At 44.8% G+C, this 21,301-nt stretch overlaps 1 protein-coding gene across 6 annotated transcripts; it reads right to left on the reverse strand.

The window, feature by feature from the left end:
- Window positions 1-761: 761 nt before the first annotated feature.
- Window positions 762-20,476, reverse strand: ZKSCAN5 (zinc finger with KRAB and SCAN domains 5). Of its 6 annotated transcripts, none has more exons than XM_036824661.1 (8): window positions 20,334-20,476; window positions 18,677-19,196; window positions 15,041-15,179; window positions 10,916-10,998; window positions 10,507-10,642; window positions 10,312-10,341; window positions 5,930-6,538; window positions 762-3,069 (listed from the first exon to the last, which is right to left on the reverse strand). In XM_036824661.1, the coding sequence occupies exons 2-8, from the start codon at window positions 19,088-19,090 to the stop codon at window positions 1,943-1,945; spliced, it is 2,538 nt and encodes an 845-aa protein (XP_036680556.1). In that variant the 5' UTR covers window positions 19,091-19,196; window positions 20,334-20,476; the 3' UTR covers window positions 762-1,942. The 6 variants fall into 6 exon arrangements, with proteins under 6 accessions (XP_036680556.1, XP_036680558.1, XP_036680557.1 ...); XM_036824663.1 differs by lacking the exon at window positions 20,334-20,476 and adding an exon at window positions 19,636-19,850 and having other exon boundaries at window positions 18,677-19,193; XM_036824662.1 differs by lacking the exon at window positions 20,334-20,476 and adding an exon at window positions 19,636-19,850.
- Between the last annotated feature and the right edge of the window lie 825 nt (window positions 20,477-21,301).

The following is a 21,301-nucleotide window of genomic DNA, read 5'->3' on the forward strand; positions in this document are numbered from 1 at the left end:
CATTAAGTTGGTGGGTATTTGTGCTGTGTCATTTTCTCTCTTCAAGCAATCAGTGGCTTTCAGCAAGAGCCACTCGATTCCATAATCCTTACATTATTTTCATTTTGTTCCCCAAACCTTACCCAAGTCAGTGCATCCACTTCTACCTGAATTCCATCGCAGTTCACCAAAGTGAATGTCTCCCAATTGAATGGCCGCCACACGCCAGAAACTACCAGTGCCCTGCCCACCATCAGTGATGCGGTCCTCGTTGCCTCATGGTGAGTGGCCAGCTCCACAGTCCATTCTTACAGGACCACTCATGGTGCCACACATCAGATCAGGTTCCCTAAAGCAGAGCCTGAGACAAGGATTCAGAGTCATGTGATTTGTTCAGGGCATGGAGGGGATGAGGGGACGGTACATGAGCATGGATGTAGTCTAATAAAGTCTAGCCTCAGCCTGATCCACAGTGGGTGGGTCTGAAGCATAAACTGCACCAGTTTCCCACCTTGAGGTATGTGAATCAGCCCTTTGTACCCCCATATCAATCCGTCATTGGCTGGGGGGTGGGGAGGACAGCTCCTGGATGGGGCAGCTCTGACCACCTGAGGGCAATTCCCTCAGAGTCTCCGGAGAACAGGGTGAGCTGTGAGCACTTGGCAGACAAAACTCAGAGCAGCTGGGGGATGGATATGGCAGCCTGGTAAAGGGGATCTGGACCAGGTACCAGTGTACAGCACACACAATCAACAAGTATTTATTGGGTGTTTATTGTAAGCCAGGCAGTCAGCAGAAGCAGGACTTCGGTGGTGCCCAGAAGTGCCTCTCCCTCTCTCTAGCAAACAGGCTCAAGTTAACCATCTTTTCCATGTCATCATCCTTCCCCCACAACCCCTACCCAGACCTTCCCACAGGCAGGGCTCACCAGACCAGGACCTCCCTGCATCTACTAATGTTTACTTTCAAATCCAGCTGCAACTCAAGTTGAAACTCCTTCTCTATGCCATTATCCTATGGGGGAGATCTATCTCCCGGGCAACTGGGAGTTGGTACATCTACTGCTTGGACAATTCTTGATTCAACCTGGTCCAATTCCTTCTATGGATATAGCTGCCCTCATTCTTGTGGGTAATAGAATAACCAGTCCACAGTCTGGCCCGTCTTCTCTTCTCTATTCCCCTAAGGTCCCGCTCCCCTCTCCCCAGGCTGTGACTGACCAACACAGTTTCTCCTGAATTTACAAACTTAACTTCTCTTTCTACTAGCCAACCATGATGCCAGGAGAATCAAGACAAAACAAAAAGGTAGAGTGTGTTTCATGGAGAAGTTGTAGGTTGAATAAGGCAGCGAGAACACATACCATCCAGCCTCTGAACCTCAATTCTGCCAAAACAGAAATACCTTAAGTCAATTTCTTTTCAAAGGGTTTAATACTCAAGATGAGAACATCGCCTGGAGCATTCCAGTGTCTGGCATCACCACGTCTAGAAAAGGTTCATTGCTGAGGTACCAAAACCAAGATCATGCTGAAGGGTTCTTTCTTTCACTGTGCTCTTCCCTGAATAGATAAGCTGTCAAACAAGGCAGAAACTACAAATGAAGCTTATTCCTACTGCATTTGTGAGGCTTTTCCCACTGTCAATGTTCTGAGAGTCGCATGAAGAATGAGTGCCATCTGAAGGTTTCCCTTCGTCCCCTGTATCCTTAGGTTCTCTCCTGTCTAGACTCTCAAGCTTGAAGATGCAAACGAACGCATTTCTCAAGGGAAAAGCAGCTATCTATCTGCTGTGGACGCTCCAGTGTCCTAAGTTCTAACTGAAGGATCTCAACAGATCCGTAGGTTTGATGGTTAAGTTGGAGGAGATGCTTGAAGTTGTTATTACATTCGTTATAGGAGTAGGGTTTGTCTTCAGCAAGGCTTCTCTAAAATCGTGTAAGAGCTGTTCTACAATAGAAACCTCTAGACACTTAAGGTATTTATGGGATCTGTCCTCTCGTGACTTCTCAGATGTTTAAAGAGGCTACAACTCCAACTGAAACTCATTCCGCATTCTTTACATTGAAAGGGTTTCTCACCAGTATGGATCCTCTGATGTTGATTAAGATGTGCCTTCAGAGCAAAGCCTCTGCCACATTCATTACATTGATGGGCTTTCAGGTTGGAATAGCTTTTTGGATGTTGTTTTGTGTGGGAACACTGGCCAACGCTTTCTCTACACATATCCCATTTATAGGTTTTCTCTGCGGTATGAGTTCTGTAATGCTGAATGAGCTCTGAACTGTAATGAAAGGCTTTGCCACACACGTCACACTTATAAGGCTGCTCTTGCAACTCAACCTTCTTATCCTCAATCACCGTTAAGTTCCAGCTGTATGCTTCCCCGCGGATGCTATTTTGTTCATTTTTCTGGCCCATGTGGAGGACCTGGTGTTCAATGAGGCTAACGTACTGAAAAAAGATTTCTCCACATTCATGACACTGATGGGATTTCTCTCTCGAGTGGAGCCTCAGATGCCCAGCAAGGTGTGAACGTCTCCCAAAGCCTTTCCCACACTCATTACACTTAAAGGGCCTCTCCCCACTGTGCACACTCTGGTGCTGAACAAGGTGGGACCTCACTCTAAATGCTTTCCCACACAAGGGACAGGTGTAGGGCTTCTCCCCAGTGTGGACCCGCTGATGCTGAGTTAGGTGCACACGCTGATTGTAGCTTTTCCCACACTCGTCACACCTAAATGGTTTCTCCCCGGTGTGTATTCGCTGATGCTGGATAAGATGTGCACTCTGAATAAAGCTTTTCCCACATTCGTTACATTTATGCGGTCTCTCTCCGGTGGAGGACTTTTTGTGGACATACGTGACTTCGCTGAAATTCATCCTCTTTGAAGAGGGTTGTCCTAGTATCTCTTTCATGGGAATTCCCTGCTTTCTATCCAATTTGCCCTGGTGTTCATGGCCTTCTCCAAAATCTTGAACCTGAGAAACATTTCTTGGGATTATTCCTGTTGGTTCCATGTCTGCTTCTGAAAATTCTGAAATTTTCTTCTTAACATTCAATTTTGTATTCTTACTTCTTTTATCATTGCCTGAAAAGATAAAGAGGAAACACAAATGTTATCCGTTCTTTTGTAGAAGAAAAATAAACTATCAGGCAAAAGAGGACAATCAAATGAAACTACGATGTAATAGGAGTAACAAAGGCAGGGTGATGGGTGCATGGACGTGCTTGATGCTAACAGAAATGAAAAGAACCTTTCGGTGTCTGTCCAGTGAAAAGAACAAAATGAAGAGAAAGCTTACTTGGGATGGTGGTGAGAACGACTGAGGTTAGGCAATCATAGGGGAAAGCCAGACACTTTTATTACACAGGAAAGAGAGAAGGGAATTCTGAAATGGGAGAGGAGGTAGGAAATGTGGAAGGGATCATTACCCCAACATGAGTCAGGGAGACAGAATGAGACAGAACAAAGATACACAAGTGGGGAGTTCCCTGGCAGTCCAGTGGTTAGGACTCTGTGCCTTCATTGCCGTGGGCCCAGGTTCAATCCCCTGTTCGGGGAACTAAGATCCTGCAAGCTGCGTGGCAGCAGCCAAAAACCAATTTTTTAATAAAAAATAAATTTAAAAAATGAAGATATACAAGTGGCCAGTGAGAATTGATGAGAACTAGAATAAAGGAGTATGAAGAGGATACGGACTTGGAAGAATACCCGACTAGGAGCCAGGAAAAAAGAGAAATGAGCCAGTAGAACATATTGTCAATACGATGGGTGACACATCAACCTCTGCTCTATGCCCTTAGCCAACACCCCAGCTTCCTTTTCCCTCCCAGAGCACCCAACATTTCTTTGGGAATGCTCATCACCTTGAATGCTCCTCCCATCAGACCTTCAGCTCCACGAGGGCACGAACAGTGTCTGTTCTGCTTACTGCTGAATCCCAAGCACCTAGCACTGGAGGCGCTCAATAAATACAGCTGCATGAGCACACAAAGTATCCCTCTTTCGATCAAAAAAGTGGGGGAAGTATTAACTAGGAAACTAGGCCGAAGAACAATTACAGGGAAGATATAAAAGATACTATTTTAAAGCAGTTGCTTCCCAGGTTCGGAGTGCTATTGGATGGATTTCCCCCAAGAGGCAGTCGCCAAGGAGAATGGGATCGAACTGGCTGAGGAGACGGCTCAGCTCAACCCAGACCATAAAGACACCATGAGCTTCGTAAGCTTCTATTCCATGTTGGAAGAGGTGACAGCAGCTGTTAATGTGAATGACAAGTAGCTGGGCTTGGGTACACCAAAGGCATAATTTAAAAATAAACACTTTGGCCAGTCTTCGAGTTTTCTGAAGAATATTAATAAACGCCTTTAAGTTCACAGCACAGTTCACAGTGATCTCATCCTTACAGAAGTCATGTGAGCCGATAAAAAAATAAGTACAAGCAGCCTGATTCATAACTAAATTACTGAAAATGAATACAGCAAAGAATTCTCTTCTGCTTACACAATTTGCTAAAAAAAAAAAAAAGTCTGATAGCCCTGGAAGAAATTTAGTACAACTGATACTCTCATATGCGGTATAATTGTTTTAAAAAGCAATTTGGCCATATGTATCAAGAACCATAAAAATGTCCTTGGCCTTTCATCCACTAGTCCCACTTCTGGGCATCTATTATAAGGAAATATTCCCAAGTATAGAACAAGGCATAAGCACAGTTATCAGGACAAAAGAGAAAAAAAATGAGAACTTCAGCTGGGGAACATGATGTTTCTACACAATGCCAGGTTGTCAAAAACAACAAACAGGAGGGCCAAGCCATGCTGGAAAATGTGTGTGTCTAATATTTGATTGTACCCTATGAGTAGCCCTATATAAAAAAGGCTTATAAAAAAAAATGGAAGCACACTAAGTAGTAACAGTTCTACTAGTTAGGATGGTGGAATTATGGGTGATTTTTTTCCCCTCCCACTTTCTTTCCCCCAAACTTGCTGTACAGTTGACCCTTGACCAACACGGGTTTGAACTGCAGAGGTCGCTCATATGCAGATATTTTTCAATAAATATGTACTACTGTCCTACACAATCCACAGTTGGTTGAATCCGAGGATGTGGAACAGCAATACGGAAGGCTGACTGTAAAGTTACATGTGGATTTTGGACTGCGAGGGGGTCAGCACCCCTAACCCCTCTGCTCTTCAAGGGTCAACCATACTATTATTACTTTATCATTTTAAAGTAAGTGAAATAACTAAATTGGGAAAAGGGGGAAGAGGGAAGAAGCATGTAAGAGAGCCAAAGTCCTCACTTACGAAATAGAAAGTCAACAGATAATGTCTAAAATCGATGGGTCAAGCAACAGCCGTATTACTTTAAAATGTGGAATTAGCATAAGAAACAGGTAAGATTGCTGAGAGCAGCACCTCTGGGGAAAGAGAAGTTGTGGGGACGGCGGGGAGGGCACAGAGTTTTGCCAACTAATCTGGCAATCAATTAAAGTACAAGTGATACAGACACAGAGAACAGGCTGGTGGTTGCCAAGGTGGAGGGGGTGGGGGAGGGACGGAACGGAGGTTGGGATCGGCAGATGCAAACTATAATGTAGAGAACGGAAAAACAACAAGGGCCTACTGTAGAGCACAAAGAATTATATTCAGTATCTTATGATAAACCATAATGGAAAAGAGTATCAAAAAGCGAAGTATATATATGCGTAACTGAATCTCCGCTGTACAGCAGTAATTAACACAACACTATAAATCTACTATACTTCAGTAAAAAAATAAAAATTAAAAAAAACCCATAAAGTACGTGATAATAAAATAGACGGTAACTCTTTGTCCCTTCCTGCTACTGCTGCCAGGATCACCACCCATCTGTCCGATAGTTCTAAGCTGATAAGGCAATTTCTGCCTCGTTTATGCTCCGAAGACAAACTGCTCACACCTACATCTTTGGGATTTCTCTCTGAAGTGGCGCTTGAGGTGCTCGATCAGGTGGGAGTGGCGCCCGAAGCTCTTCCCGCACTCGGGGCAGCCGTAGGGCCTCTCCCCGCTGTGCACGCTGTGATGCTGGACCAGGTGTGAGCTGACACGGAAGGCCTTCCCGCACACCTGGCACTTGTAAGGCTTCTCGCCGGTGTGCACGCGCTGGTGCTGGGTGAGGTGCACGCGCTGGTTATAGCTTTTCCCGCACTCCCCGCACTTAAAAGGTTTCTCTCCCGTGTGGATTCGCCGGTGCTGGATGAAGTTGGAGGCCTGAAGGAAAAATTTCCCGCAGTCGTTACATCGGTGCCCTCTCTCGCCGTTGGTGTTTGGCTTCCGGTTCACGTCTGTGATGGCGCCGAGATCTCTTTTCTGGGAGGAGGTCTGCCTTGACTTCCCCACGGGGGGGTTGATCTGCCACCTTTCTACCACGCTGTGAGGGTCGCTAACTCCTCCAAACTCTTGACTCGGGGGGACATTTCTTTCAGGGCTTCCTGAGGTCATCCAGGGCGATTCGGCTTCATCAGAAATCTGCTTTACTATGAGTTCCACATTGTCGTTCTTGGACTCGTAATCTGAGATAATAGAGGGAAAATGGAAACATTAGCTTATTCCCCGCATTCAGAAATAGCGGATAATTACATGAAACCAACACGTGCAAGCAAGGCGTGACTTTGTAAAGCCATCTGCAAAATGACTTCACAATACAGGGATGGGATGAAGAACACTGAAGCAGGAAACTGAGGCAGGTTAGGGAAGACAGAGCCGGCAAGAATGGTTCAAGGGGATGAGACTGGGAGAGCAGTCATTCCGTTTAATGACGATCACATCCTCTGGGTACAGTACGTCCGTACAGTACCTGTTTGGGAACACCTGTGCCATGTCAACTGTTCTCAGTAAAATCTGATACTGGGTGATGCAGCTAACCCAGTCCTCACCTTCCTCTTCTTGTTTATTCAGAGCCTGGAGAAGAAAGAGGATCTTTCTAGCTTTTTCAATCCCCAAAGAATCTCAGTTTGGCGTGAATTAGTCTAAAGGGGAAAAGGCGTTCTTTCTGTACCCAGAGAAGCCCGACAACTGTCGAGAGCTAGCTCGCCGCTCAGTGGTCACTGCTGAACAGAGACACTGAAGAGGCTGCAATCGGTTCCCTGCGTCACTGGATCAGCGGCATGTATTTCACTCAAAACGCTGACATTTAATACAGTTTGCAAGGACAAACCTTCAGTAGTTAACAAAAAACAAGGAATGCTTTTTAAAGGATAGAGAGATAGATCATGGCCTACTGAGAACTTTCCAGTAAGGCTGTTTTGTAGAAAGAAAAGTAGTTTTCAAACATTACATAAAAATGGTATTAAGCACTAACGCTTGCAGAGCGTGTACTATGGACCAGGCACTACGCCTCCAAGTGCTTTTCAGTTTTATGGCATTTAACCCTTATAATGACCCTTTGAAGGAGATACTATTCCTATCCTTTTTTTGATATAGCGAGAAGTTGTAATTCTTGTACCATGAAGGCAACTTTAAATTTACTTTCTAACTATATTTACTTAAGTCTCTTCCTAAAAAGGCATTTTAAGAGTGGAAACAAACATATAAACAAAAGAACTCTATCACAAAACCAAACTTTTTGATGTTTTTTTCCTCCTGCATTTAACAAGGCAAGTAATCTCAGCTATCACAATATTTCTTTTTCTTTTATTCTCATTTACTTATGTCCACACATTTTATTCTTATTAGAGCTCTCTCCCATTCAGCAAGGCAAATAAGCTCACGGCTTTCTTTTTCCAGGGGCAAATTTGAAAAAAATCAGATGAGCTCCGTGTATCGCTTTGGGACTATTCACAATCACCCTTTTCAGAGAAGGTGATTATACAGGTTGATATACCAGCTGGCTTACAGATTTGTTTTTTTCCTCTTTCCCCTCCCCTTCTCTGAGTATATGAGGAGCTTTCTGTTGATTCTCCTGATTTATTTGCATGTTTGACAGAGAGCTGTGTTCCTTGTTCAACACTATGCCCGGCTGCTTAGTAATGCACTGGGGGCGGGGGGTGGGGAGGGAGTTGGTTCCAAAACACCGAATCAGCAGATTTGGTGCTTTACAAATTCACGCTTTTCAACCTCACTGGTACCCCACACTGGCATCCCACATTTCTAAGGTTGGCTAGTTTCCCACTCATTCTTCTCAGCAGCTACATCAAAACATCTTCATCGTGATCTCCAAGATAGATCACTGTACTTAAAAATAGAAGAGTGTTTGTTTTGGCACAAACTTGTCTACACACAGACTGTGTCTAGAGATGCAATCAGGAAGCGTAACAGTCACTGCCTCTGTGCGGGAAACTGAGGGACTGAGGGTCGGGAGACTCACTTCTCACTTTAAACCCACTTAAACTATTAGGATAATTTTTACCACGTGCGTGCGAACCAAAGTCCTCTCTGCACTCAAACCTCTGCTCCACCACCCACCCCATCACCGGCTCACTCGCAACAGGTGACTCTGTCTCCTATTTCAGGGAGAGTCTAAACTATCCAGTCAAGACCTCCTTGGACATCCTACAACCACAAGTGTCAGGGTGCTGGCAACCTGATTCTCCCGTCCTCCCCTTGCCTCACAGCAGAAGAGCTGACCCTCCTCCTCACCAAGGTCAATCTTTCCTCCCGACCGGGGGACTCACCAGGCCATTCTGTCTTCCAGGGACCTCCCTGCACCAATTATCTGCTCTTCCTCGCTCTAGCATTTCATACTCACTCCCCACCAGCTCTCGCCCAGTGACATTTCAGTGTGCTTAAAACTTCTCCCGTTAACAAAGACAACATACAAAAACCACCCAGCCATCTACACCAGGTATGCTGTCGGTGACCAGCCCTCTTTTGCTTCGCCTTCACAGACAATGTTCTTGAAAGTTTATCTACAATAGCTTTCTCAAATTCTCTCCTGTGCAATCTTCCAAGAAACTGTCTCTTGTTCCCCAACATCCCAGCCACTCCCCTGAAACGGCTGTCTCCACGATTCATTCACTAATTTTTAAAAATCTCTCTTCTAAATTTGATGGATCCTTTAGAAATCGTGACCATCTCTGATGCTGTTAGGAACCCACAGGATGAAAATTCTCTAATGTCGTTTCCCAGAGAAGCTGAAGAGGCAGAAACCACTGAACATGTTCTTAGTGTAGAAGAGTTTACTCAAGTTGTAAAGATATTGTAAGAAAAAGATGAATAATGAGAAAAAAAAAATCAGGACTTCCCTGGCGGTCCAGTGGTTAAGACTCCGCGCTTCCACCGCAGCGGGCGCGGGTTTGATCCCTGGGCTGGGAAGTTCCACATGCCGCGCGGTGCAGCCAAAAAGAGAAAAAATCAGAAAGTAACAATTCAAAACCCCTTGGAGAATGGTACAGAAAAACTGCGCCAAGTTCTGCAACTCTGAAACCCATTAAATACCTATAAAGTAATTGAAAAAGATAAAACAATACTAATCAACTCAAATCAGACAAGAAAGGTATTTGAAATTAATTTTAAAAGAGAATGAAAAAAATTTGCATTAAATATGATAATATTTATACTACATAAATAATTCCTTGAGACCACCACTAAGATCCCGATAAATAAGCAGAGGGCATATGCAAATAAATCAAAGAAAACACAAATATATATCAATAGTAATAAAGGAAGTGGAAAATTTAAGAGAGAAGTCAATTTTACTTTTTAAATAAAAGCCTGTGAGTGAACTAAACCCTTAACGATACAAACTGGGATAATGCTTTTCAAAAGAAATTTAGCATCATAGTATATGTATTCCATCTAAAGTCTACCAGCATGCTTGATAGTGATTCTTCCAAAAGAATTCACTCAAAAGAAGATAAAATTCATAAGCTTCAAAATGTCTGCCACAGTGCTGAGATTTTTTACAATTGCTCCAGGCAGCACAATCAAGTATTAGTTTCCAAGATCATAACTTAGAAATAGGTTCAAAATCTTATCTGGGGTGCAAAATTCAAGAAGGGATAAGACATGTAAAATGCAGATGCCAAGGCAAACATCATAAAACAAGTACCAGTGATGTGAGAATGGTAATAGCGTGAACAAGTTGCCACCCATGCGTGAGAGGAAAGGAAAAGAATGAATGCTATTGAGACACTGTAATAACTACTTCAATAAATGGTTATTCAGCAGTCTGAGATGCTTTCACAAATGAGAATTATTCAGTTAACAATGATTCAGTTTGTCAAGGAACAGAGTACAATCACTACTACAACTCTGTTAAGATCCAATCCTGTTAGTTTTAAGCTAAATATAACATTTGCTGGATTGCAAATACTATCCCCAAAGCATGATCAGTCCTCAGTCTTACTCTTATTATGATGAAGATAATCAGAATAAGCTGAATAAGAAAAAAAAAGAGAAGGGTGATTTACTCTTTCACAGACAAAAAAAAATACGCAAAGTCACAGTGATTAAAACATACATGCTTTTATAGGATGTGCTATAAATATTCTTAATAACAAAATGAAGATGTCCTAATCCATGCAGACGAAATCATTCTTACCCATGGAAGTAATACTCCCATAATTCTCCTTCCTGTCATCCCTACAGAGGGACTTCTGGGACTGGTCCAAGTGTCCCCATTCCTCCAGGATGAAGGATACAGCCACGTCAGCCACATCTTCAATTTTCACCAACTTCTGAAACACGAGATCTCCACTAAATTCCCATTCCCTAGGTTCAAATTTGGAGCGAGGGGAGGAACTGGGAGCCTTAGGGAAAGAAAAAGGGAAGGGACCGTGCTTCACAGAGGATGGGGGAGCAGAACAGAAAAAGACAGAAAAGCACAAACCCAAGATGGGCCCGGTCTCTGGTTAAAGAGACACAACTCTGATAAAGACTCAGGCTTAAGGCAGCTACTTGTCCAAAAACAGACGTGGGTCCTCAATGTGGGCACACGGACACCGGCTCACCTGGGACCCAGCTGAGAGAAGTGAGGCTGTCAGCTCCTGGCTGTCCTTCAGGGGAAGGGAGGGAACTTGGAGAGCAGGAAGGGCTGAGGGGGGGAGAAAAAGAGGCGTCAGTGAGAATCTCTCTACCCGGTTCCAATTGCCATCATGTTCTGCTTTTGCTCAAGAATCCACAATGGCGCCCTGTGGCATCAAGACCAAATTCTTCTGCTCAGCCGTCAAGACCCTCTACATTCTGGGCCCCCCACACCTACCCTATACTCACCCTTCCCCTGAAAAAAACTAGACTCCCTGTGTTGGTCAGGCTAATCCTGCTGCTGACGGGGGATGGTACCATTCCCCTATAAAGGATGCTCTCTGCTCTGCCCAGGTCAAACCTAGTCACCTCAAAGAACCTCCAAAGGCCCACTCTTCCGTGAAGCTGAAGCGCTGCCTAGAGCCCAGGGCTTCCCAAGCTCTAATGTGCAAACCAATCCCCTGGGGGTCTTGGTACAGGGCAGACTCTGCCTCAGTGGTTCCAGGGTGGCCCCCATACTCTGCATTTCTAACAAGCTCGAAGGTGATGCTGGTGCTGCAGCTCTTTGGACCACACTTTGATCAGCAAGGCCTTAGTCCACGTTCTCTCCCTTCAAAAAATGACTGCGGTTGGTTTACAGTCAGCCAACTAGCTTGTATTAAGTCTACTCTGTGTGTTCTACGAATTGGCAGATAAAACAATTCTTGCCTTCCAAAACCTCACCATCTGATGGGGAGGGCAGACATGGAAGGTCTACTCCCAGCCCAGGGTAAAGAGTATTATCCTCAAAGTTCACCCAAGTTCCTGCAGGGACACAGAGGCAGGGCCATCTACAGAGTGGAGAGCAGGAGGTGGGGAGCACCCGGAAAGCCCTTCCACAGGAAGTGACTCTAGAAGCAGGGGTGGGGTGGGGTGAGGCGGGATGAGGTGCTTTCTGGGTAGAGTGAATCGCATGTGCAAGGCCTGGAGAGTCTGGTCTCTAGATGCTAGTGAACATTTGACCCTCTGCTGTCACCTCTGCTCTCCTCTGTCCAAGATTCATGGTGCATCCGGATCTGTCTACATGCACCCTGACTTGGAGATCCACCTGGTATCAACCTTTAACACAACGATTTAGACCTTTCTATGGTGTCCCCGGTCCCAGAGATGTATGTGCATATGTAGCCTGCTTGTGTCCAAGGACTAGGAAGTAAGGAGCAAAGACCCAAAATAGAGGAGATCGTGGTTAGAAATGAAAGCCGAAAACAGACACGGGATCTGAACCCAGGAGTGTGGTTACAGTCGAAGTAAGACGTGAAAGAGAGGGATGAACATAGTCTATACACAAACAGTAATTATGTTCCAGTCATAATTGGAATAATGAGAATAATGACATTCTAAATAATCCCACTTATTTTTTTTGAAGTTCCTGTGAAACCTGTTGTTTCTAACTTTTAAGTAAACAACTTTGGCCCTCTCAAGCTCAAATGAGTCCCAGAGACGGAAAGCCAGCTCTCGGTGCCATCAAAGGCATGAAGGATGCAGCACCTTCCAGGGTGTAAAACAAACCAACCAACCCAGTATTTTTTTTGTTGGAATAAGGAAACTGGCCAGGGCCAGGCTAACAGGGCAGAGAAGAGAAGCAGCACTGAGGGAGCAAAGACGTGCAGCCTGACGTGACGAGACTCCGCGTGTGAAGGGAAGATGACAGTGCAGAGGGGGACGCGGTTCTGTGCACGGAGAGCCTGGAGGTGAAGCAGGCAGCACAGCTCAGTACGCGCTAAACGTGCAGAGTTACAGCCAGACTGCTTGGGGTAACATCCCAGCTCTGTCGTGTAACAGCTTTGGGACTTTGAACAAATTATTTAACCTCTGAGGGCCTCAGCTTCTTAACTTCTAATATGAGAATAACAATAATACCTAGTCCATGGGGTTAGTGTGGGCATTAACCCTTGGAATGCCAGCTAGGTCTACTAGATACAATTTTGGGTTTGGGGGTTCTCTTTTTTTGGACAGTTTCAACTATTTTTAAAGACTGGAATGACATGACTTTTATTCTTTTAGAGGTCTTCTGAAGAACAAAAAGAAAATGTTAGTATTATTAAAAAATAAAAGAAAACTCTATCTTGTAATTTCCATACGGATCCATTGGACCTTTTTACAAATCTAGGATACATTTTGGGATCTGAATGATCTTCTATCTCCTGTACCATGAAGCACTCATCTAGTTCATCATCCTAGGAATTATTTCATTTTTACTAATTATTCATTAATGAGTCTTAATGTTAGCACAAAAAGACATAAGAAAATGGGAGAATAAAAGAAATATTCAGGATCAGGCAATAGTGAAATAAACCATTGTTCTTCACTGTTCTCAAAGTATTAAATACATTACCCAGAGTTTTGCATCATCTTCAAGAAGGTTTAAGGCTGTTGACACCTGTTTTTAGCTTTCATTGACCATAGTCGAGAATTCAGAATTTCTCACTTTCCACCCACCCATATCGACAAAGACAAGAAAATGTGCCGTGGAAGATGTTTCACTACTAGTAGGTGAATGAGAAGATGACACAGAGAGCAGTGTGCTAAAGACAGTATGAAACTGAAGGCATAGGAGAAAGCTGACAGAGTCTGCCAATGACAATATCCTAGATGAATCTTCTCACACTCAAGAATCAATGATAAACACTACATTTCTAATTCCAAAAAGGAGCTATGACACCTTATCCGATCATTCAACAGGAAGGACTTCATCATGCAATATTTTGCAACAAGATTCTGCACCATCCCATCTTGCTAAAATGACATATTCATTTTGCAAAAGGGGTGGTATTGAGTGACAGTATTCTTTCATTTTTTTATGATTTTTATATTAACAAAACATACTTGATACAAAGAGGTTTAATTCTTACTAAAGTTCCTTTAAGATTTATTTTTCATTATCTTTTGATTCTTCTGTAAGTATTCATAAAATGACTTAAAAATATTTTAAAAAATATATAAAGGACCCATTGGCCCCAGATGTTAAATGGTGAAGACTGTTTCTCCCGGTACTACACTGAGGGTTAAATGAGTTCATACAGGTAAAGCAGCTTAGAACAGCTCCTGACACATAGTAAACACCACATAAGTAATAGTTACTGTTACCACAGTGAAAGGAAAGCTGGAAAAGCTTAGAGCAGTGGGACTTCAAGGCCGATCACTAAGAGGAGCCTGGAAGAAAGGCTGGGGCCAAACAGGAAATTCGAGTTCACAATTCCTTCTCCACATTCCGAAATCCCAAAGGTTTAAATACCAAAAGTTTTTTTTTTTTTCATTAAGTTGGCCATTGAACTAATTTGACAGCAAAACCTGACCAGAACTGATATGAAGCTATTTGAAGTTTTTATTTAATCCACTTACTGTAACCAGGCATACATTTCACTGCCGAAATATTAAATTAATGTGTGATTATGGGGTCACACTTCAAATCCTGATGGTAGTGCACTGTATGTAAATCAGATCATCTTACTAAATCTGAAAAATTCTAAATTCTAAAATATATCTGATAGCAAGAGTTTCTGATTAGGGATATTAGACTTGTGGACATGTATCATCATAAATGAGATACTCAGCTGCACACTTTTCTTCCTTGATGTATCTCATACAGGTTAATAGCAGTGAGGGCAAGAAGGAGGGAAGGAAAAAAAGAGAGAACAGACGCTCTAAAGGTCCTCGTGAAGCATGGCTTAAAATCAGATTTCGCATGAATGGCTGAACAGCCGGAAGTGCAGTGAGGAACTGGAGAGCTTTGTCTACCTGAGCCTTAGGACAACAAAATGAATGAGGTAGAGCTGGAAAACTGTTGCAAAACCATGATAATACTCTCGTAAAAGACTTCTGTGCATCTTTTAACAGTACCTGTACTTAGAGTTGTCGTCATCTGCGGCATAGTTCTCGAAGGACACTGGTTATTGGAACGACTCCTAGCCAGCCTTCGAGCTGACCAGGGACCTGATGCCAGGCCCCCACCCCTTCCCAACCTCCAGATCCGCTGACTGCGGAGACGCTGCCCAGCCCCAGGTCTCTACAGATACCGCTTACCCACAGGGCCAGGGAGCCCACATCCGTTCCACTGAAGCCCAGATCCTCACCGTTTTCCTCCAGAAGATGAGGCCTCTGCGGCCCGTGTTCAGGCTGCGGGTCCACGGGCAGGAGCTGGTGACTGAAGGACTCGGGCCCAGCTCCAGGCGGCACGACCTTCGGAGGAAGCACTTCGGCACACGCCACGATCTGACAACCACAATCACACCAATCAGCACGTTACAGGAAAGGCTATGAAGGAACCCAGCAAGGTCACGTTACTCTTTCATTCACTCCTTGGTCAAGTATTCCACGTGCATCTACAACGAGCCAGGACTAATTACCCAGTTGCTGCATAAACACGTTGTAGTTGAAGACGACTTCTATTAGACATATCGACAAAGCAATAAATACAGTTACGAACTGTGTTATATGTGAAAAAGGAGAAGAAAGTGGTGCCATGAGGCAGAACAGATGAGATCTACTTTAGACTGGGTGGCCAAGGAAGGCTCTTCTGAGGAAGTGTCACTGAAGTCAACACGTAGAAGAGGAAAGAAGCCAGCCAGGGGGAAAGTCAGGAGTGTCCCAGGCAGACAGAATGACATAAGCAAAGACCCTCAGGCAGAAAGCCGGTGTGGGCCAAGTTTAGTGAAGGGGGGAGAGAGTGAGAAACGAGCTTGGAAAGGTCAACACAGGACACAGGAAGTCACCCTCGAAGCCCCAGACGACCAGGTTCAAGTAGGACAGACCAACCACAAGAGCGGTGTGTCTCTGTCTTTCTGCTCTTTGTTCTTGCACAACCCTAGGGTACACAACCAGTCTCTAAAATCTGCCTCTTCTGGAAGGTACTAGCTCAGTGCCATCCTAGCAGGTAATAAGATCTGGCTTTGAGATAGAATTGCCCTCCCCGCCCCCAACCCCCGCCACCGTCCCTTACGTTTCAAAGCACTTTCCGTTTTAACTCTCCCAGTACTGGCAAAACGTGGCACAGGAGTGTTACATTAAGAGGCAGCGGCAACACAGTTGTGGCAAATATGACTCTGCACGGAAGTGTGTGTGTCCTTGTGGACCTGCTCAGGACAAGAGTTAAGATGATGCCAAGTAGGTCAAAGGGCCCCTGGGCAACGAAGAAGCAAAGCAGCCCTTGAGGACCCCTGAGAGTAGGACAGAGAAACCAAGGAGGAGGGGCAGAGGACAAAGCCTGGGAAAAGGCTTGCTAGAGACAAGAACTACCTGGAGATAAAGTTGAAAAACAATGCCAGGGATACAGAGGGCAGTCAGAGAGAAAGGCAAACACAGTGAGCTGTGCAGGCCCTCAGGAAAACCCCCCTCTCTGGGCCTCAGATCCCTGACCTACCATCAAGAAATGATCTCCGTGCTCCTTCCACAGATGGGGCGCATATCCCAATGACAGGGGTCAATGCGTAATATCTGCTGTAAGTCATCCATTTAAAAATGCTTTCTGTTTTAAACTATGATTTTGAATATTTATTACCATAAAAAAGTAGGGAAAGGTTTGTCCGCTAATGTCCCAAAAAGGTTTAAAAAAGGAATAACCAGATGGCACCAGGCACCTTTACTTCCTGTCCTGACAGAAGCAATAGAAAGGTTCAAACACTGCGGTCTGCAAGACAATCATTCAGCTCAGCTGCAGGGTCTGGCGGCGGGTCCCCAGCGACTCCCTCTGCCGTTCCCTTGCCTCATGGAGTGAGCTAGCCCAGCTGCAGAGCCTGAGGGTGTTCTGGAGTATTGAAGTAGCCCTGACCCAGAGGGGAAGAATAATGAGACTGGTACCTTACACTGAAGGGCAATGGCTCTGAAGAATGAGGGAAATTCTCTAACTAGCTTCAAAGTCTTGTACACCTAGGATCCCATGATTTTTGTTTCTTTGCTATAAAAAAAAAAAAAAATTAAAGTTTCAGAAATGTGAGCCTAGCAACAAGAGGGAGGTAGACAGAGTCACGTGATAAATGAGTAAGAACGGACAAGAAGACATAACAGTGTAAAGATACGGAACCTCCCTAAATTAACATCCCATTTCATGCAATCCCAGCAAAAAATACCGACAGGATTTTTGGGGTGGTAGAAGCTAAATAATTCTAAAGTTCATATGGAAAAAAGAAAATATTGAAAAAAAAATTTGGAAGGGGGAGGGCAGACCTATTGACCAAAACACTTTACATAACTCAGATAACTGAAATACTGATATGTAAACAGACAGTAAGATCAATAAAATAGAATAAAAAGACCAGAAATGGACCCAAATACATGTAAAAATCTGGTATGCAATAAAGATGGCATTTTAATCAGAGAAGGAAAAAAAGGGATTGCTGTATAAGTTGCTGGGGCAACTGGATAGACATCTGGAAAAAAAATTAAGCTATAACCACACCAAACACCCTACACCAAAATGAATTCCAGATGGATCTATCATTTCAAAGGGTAAAACAAAAACAACAACAACCATAACAAAAACGTGAAGAAGAAATGATAAGTTTCTTATAATACTGTAGTGGAGAGGGCCTTTCTAATTATGGCACAATTCCCAGAAACCATAAATTAAAAGATTTAAACTGACTGCATAAAAATAAAAACACACGGCAAAGCAAAAATCTCCATAAGCAAAGACAAACAACAAAGCGGGAAAATAACTCTTGCAACTCAGATGGCAGACAGTGCTTACTTTTTCTAACAGATTAATATAAACAGACAGGTCCCAGAAAAGGGTATATGCACAGCCTTTTAAAATATGTACGGTGATCAAACTCACTCATAATAAGAAAAATGCATATTAAAATTGCACAGAAATATTGCATCTTTCAGATTGACAGTAATCAAAAAGTTGGGTAACATCGTGTTATCAGGCTGCAAGCAAACAATTTCTCTCATACATGGCTGTTGGGAATATAAGCTGGTATAACCTCTGCAGAGAGCAATCTCTCAACAGCTGTCCAAACTACAAATGCAAGGCGTACGGGCTCTGAGCCAACAATTTGACTTCTAAGCTTTGATTCTACAACTAATGAGGTATATAAAGGATATTCATTGCAGCAAAGTCTGTTGCAGTAAAGATTCAGAAACAATCTAAAGGAACAACGTAAATGGCCTTCAACAGGAGTTAAATTATGGTACATCCATACAATGGAACACAATGCAGTTTCAAAGAGTGAGGCAGCTCTCTTTGCACTAACATAGAACAAGCCAGGATATACTATAAGAAAAAAAGCAAGAGGCAGAAGTGCACAGTGATGTAAAAACATCTGTGTTTTTTTAAAACAAGTCATACACATATACTCTAATATACACAGAATACAGTGTATCTCCGTAAGGATAGACAAGTATCATGGGACAATGGTTGCCTCTGGTGAGGAGAACTCAGGCGGCTGGGGAATTAGGGGTGGGAAGGACACTTACTTTTCATTACAATCTTATGTACCTTTTGAATTTTGTACTATGTCACCACTCAAAAAATAAATACAGTAATTTAAAATAGAAATAAAATCGCAGACTGTCTTCTCCAGATTAACAAACTGCATACTGCTTCTCTTTGCTGGAGTGGCAGGAAATCTCCACAGTGCACCTAATCCCAGGAGAACAAAAGAATATGAATGAAGCACCAGGGCGCTCAGGATCTCACCCCTGCTCAGCAGCTCCTCAACTCTCTTCCTCTCCTTCCTCATTGCCCGAAGGTCTCCTCTTTCACTCACCTGTTGTCTGCGTTCCTCTAGTTCTCTTTGTATATTTTCTACCACGGCCACAGCCTCTTCTCCGTTTTCCGGGTGATGTTCTCTCACCCAGGTCTGGAACTCTTCAGGCAGGATGGTCAGGAACTGCTCCAGCACCAGCAGCTCCAGGATCTGCTCCTTGGTGTGCAGCTCGGGCCGCAGCCACTCACAGCAGAGCACCCGGAGCTGGCTGAGGGCCTCCCGGGGGCCTGACGCTTCATGGTACTGGAAGTGCTTGAAGCGCTGGTAGAAAGTCTCAAACACGGGCGGATTGTACTCCCGCATCCAGGTGCAATCTTCTTCTTCCACCTTCACTATCAGAAGGTCTTCTTGCTCTGGTGAAGTCTCCGCGGGAGGGTCTAAGTCTATAACTTCCCCAGATCCTGTCATTATCATTCCAACTCAGAGGGATCTCTCTCCAGGTAAGCTGGGTTACACCGACCAAACTTGTTTTCTGCTCTTTGAGATCGTCTGAAGGACGCTTTCCTTAGCGTGCAACCTACTGATATATTGGAAATCGTTATTAGCAAAGAGATGACAAAGAGGTCATCTATCCTAAAGATGATCACTCAACAGAGTAATTTCCTTAAGAATTACAAGACAGCCATCACTCCACCCACAAAATAATGACCAACGGAGAATATTTCCAACATTTAAAAAGTGTAAAGGAGAGCAATAAAACTCTGACGTACGGCCTCATGAAATACAATTTTTGTGGTGAAGAACATTAAATTTCATGTAAATAGGATGAGACTTACTAACTAGTCCAGACGCAGCCGCTCCTTCTCTCTACCACAAGCCAAACTTAAGTCTGAACAGAGGTCAAAAACATTACAATGGTCAAAATTGGTCCTCTCCGTCAAGCCCTAAGAGCTTGACAGACCAACAGGAGACTTCATGGGTCCCGAAGAGAACCAAGGTTTTAAGTACAGATTTTGCACCTGGATTGCCCACAATCGCTCCTGACCCCGATCCACGGAAACCGGCCCGGTCAAGGTTAGGGACAGGACCCTCGTCTGTATACAAAGGCCATTCCCTTTCCTCAAGGCCACAGTCCCGGGGAGCTCCCCTGGAAGACCAAGCTCCAGCAGCCAAGGCTGGGAAGACGGGTTTCTTCTTACAAACAGAGAGAAAGCCGAAGCCGACACTTCACAACATTTCTTCGCCGGAAGTAAGCAAGTCCAAGCTTTCCCTGACCGGCGGGTAGAGCCATAAATCCCACCCCCGAGAGCACTTCCGAGTCCTCTCTAGGAATCCCGGAGGTTCTCGCCTCGCCGCGGGAGGAAAGTGCCCGCCCCAGGCCCCGCCCCAGAGGGTCTGTGGGCCAACCGGCGGGGAAATGAGGCGCCGGCCCGGAATCCCAGTCCAACCTCCAGTAACGCGGCCATTCCCCGCCCACCGAGCCGCAAGTACAACAACGCTAGAGCCGGGGAGAAAACCCAGCCACCCTCTTCCCCACCTAACCTCACAGCCACTTAAACAGCCCGAGCCCGTCCCTTTTCTTAGAGTGGGGGCAGGGGGCGGGGTCTTAGGTGTCCGGAGCGCTTGATAAGACAACAGTTGCTAGTGTCTGTTTGCCGTGGAACTTGCGCTCCCTCACCCCCAACGCTCTGCGCCCCAGTTAGAAGTACGTCCGTACCTTTCTGCGAGCCCGCAACCCTCACTTCTCTTTAATGGACTCTTCGGTTTCTTCACCTGAATCCTCGCCACTCCCCTCACCACCTCTCCAGACACACCCACCGCTTTACCACCGCCGTCAGCTCAGGCGGCCGAAACCTCTGATGTCAGACCCTAGAGTCCCCAACGGCTCCGGGGACTACATCTCCCAGGAAGCCCCGCGCGGGCCGCGCCCTCCAGCCAATAGGGCCGTGACTCTTTTCGCAGCCTCAGTCTTGCGGGCCTATCAGAATGCGGGAGAGCAGGGAGGCGTTTCCTCGGCGCCTCCAGTGGAAGGCTGAGCTTGTCGGGAGAGAGTCCCCCCTCCGGGCTGGGGAGAGTGGGGGCTGAAGCTCTGGATCCTTGCAAAGTGATAGGAGCCGTCTCTTCAGGGCCTCTCTAGCCAAGTGGATCCCACCCTTTTTTTTTTTTTTAAACGGCGACGTCTGCATTTATTGGATAGGAGGGCCGGGTGCTGGGATTTGAGGTTCATAGTAACTCCGAAGCCAACAGGTTGCAGCAAGAGGAGCCGCGAAGCACAGATTTTCACTAGAGATAAGCAACTTACCCTCTCGGGATCCCATCTTTAATAGTCTCATTTTTGTATCCGTTTGCAAAGCTCTTCGACAGGCACAAGAGTCACTGTCTTACAAGTGACGAAGATGAATGAGGCTCACCGACTCCACTCTGAGTGGCATATATCCTTGGATACTCCAGGCGTTATTTTTTTAGCGTATGTTGTGAATTTTCACTCAAGTCAGGGATGGAGTTTTGAGAATGCCTTGCTCGCGCCGTGGTCTACCTTATGGGAATGAAGAAATGCAGAAAATCCCCTACTATCTCCAGAGAGACCTGGAGACGCTTAAATTGACACTGCGGTATGTTTGGTGCAATGTAGTATCTGTATTTCCCTTTTTACATTTAGAATCGTCAAAAGTGCAGACAAAAAAA

The sequence above is a fragment of the Balaenoptera musculus genome, chromosome 15 (genome assembly GCF_009873245.2).
Source record: "Balaenoptera musculus isolate JJ_BM4_2016_0621 chromosome 15, mBalMus1.pri.v3, whole genome shotgun sequence".
NCBI classification, from domain to species: domain Eukaryota; kingdom Metazoa; phylum Chordata; class Mammalia; order Artiodactyla; family Balaenopteridae; genus Balaenoptera; species Balaenoptera musculus.

Coding starts and splice junctions, on each gene's coding strand:
- ZKSCAN5 (XM_036824661.1), bottom strand. CDS start 19,090: ATGATAATGACAGGATCTGGGGAAGTTATAGACTTAGACCCTCCCGCG. Junction 15,180..18,676: donor TAGAGGAACGCAGACAACAG/GTGAGTGAAAGA, acceptor TGTGGTTGTCAG/ATCGTGGCGTGTGCCGAAGT. Junction 10,643..10,915: donor TTCTCTCAGCTGGGTCCCAG/GTGAGCCGGTGT, acceptor CTCGTGTTTCAG/AAGTTGGTGAAAATTGAAGA.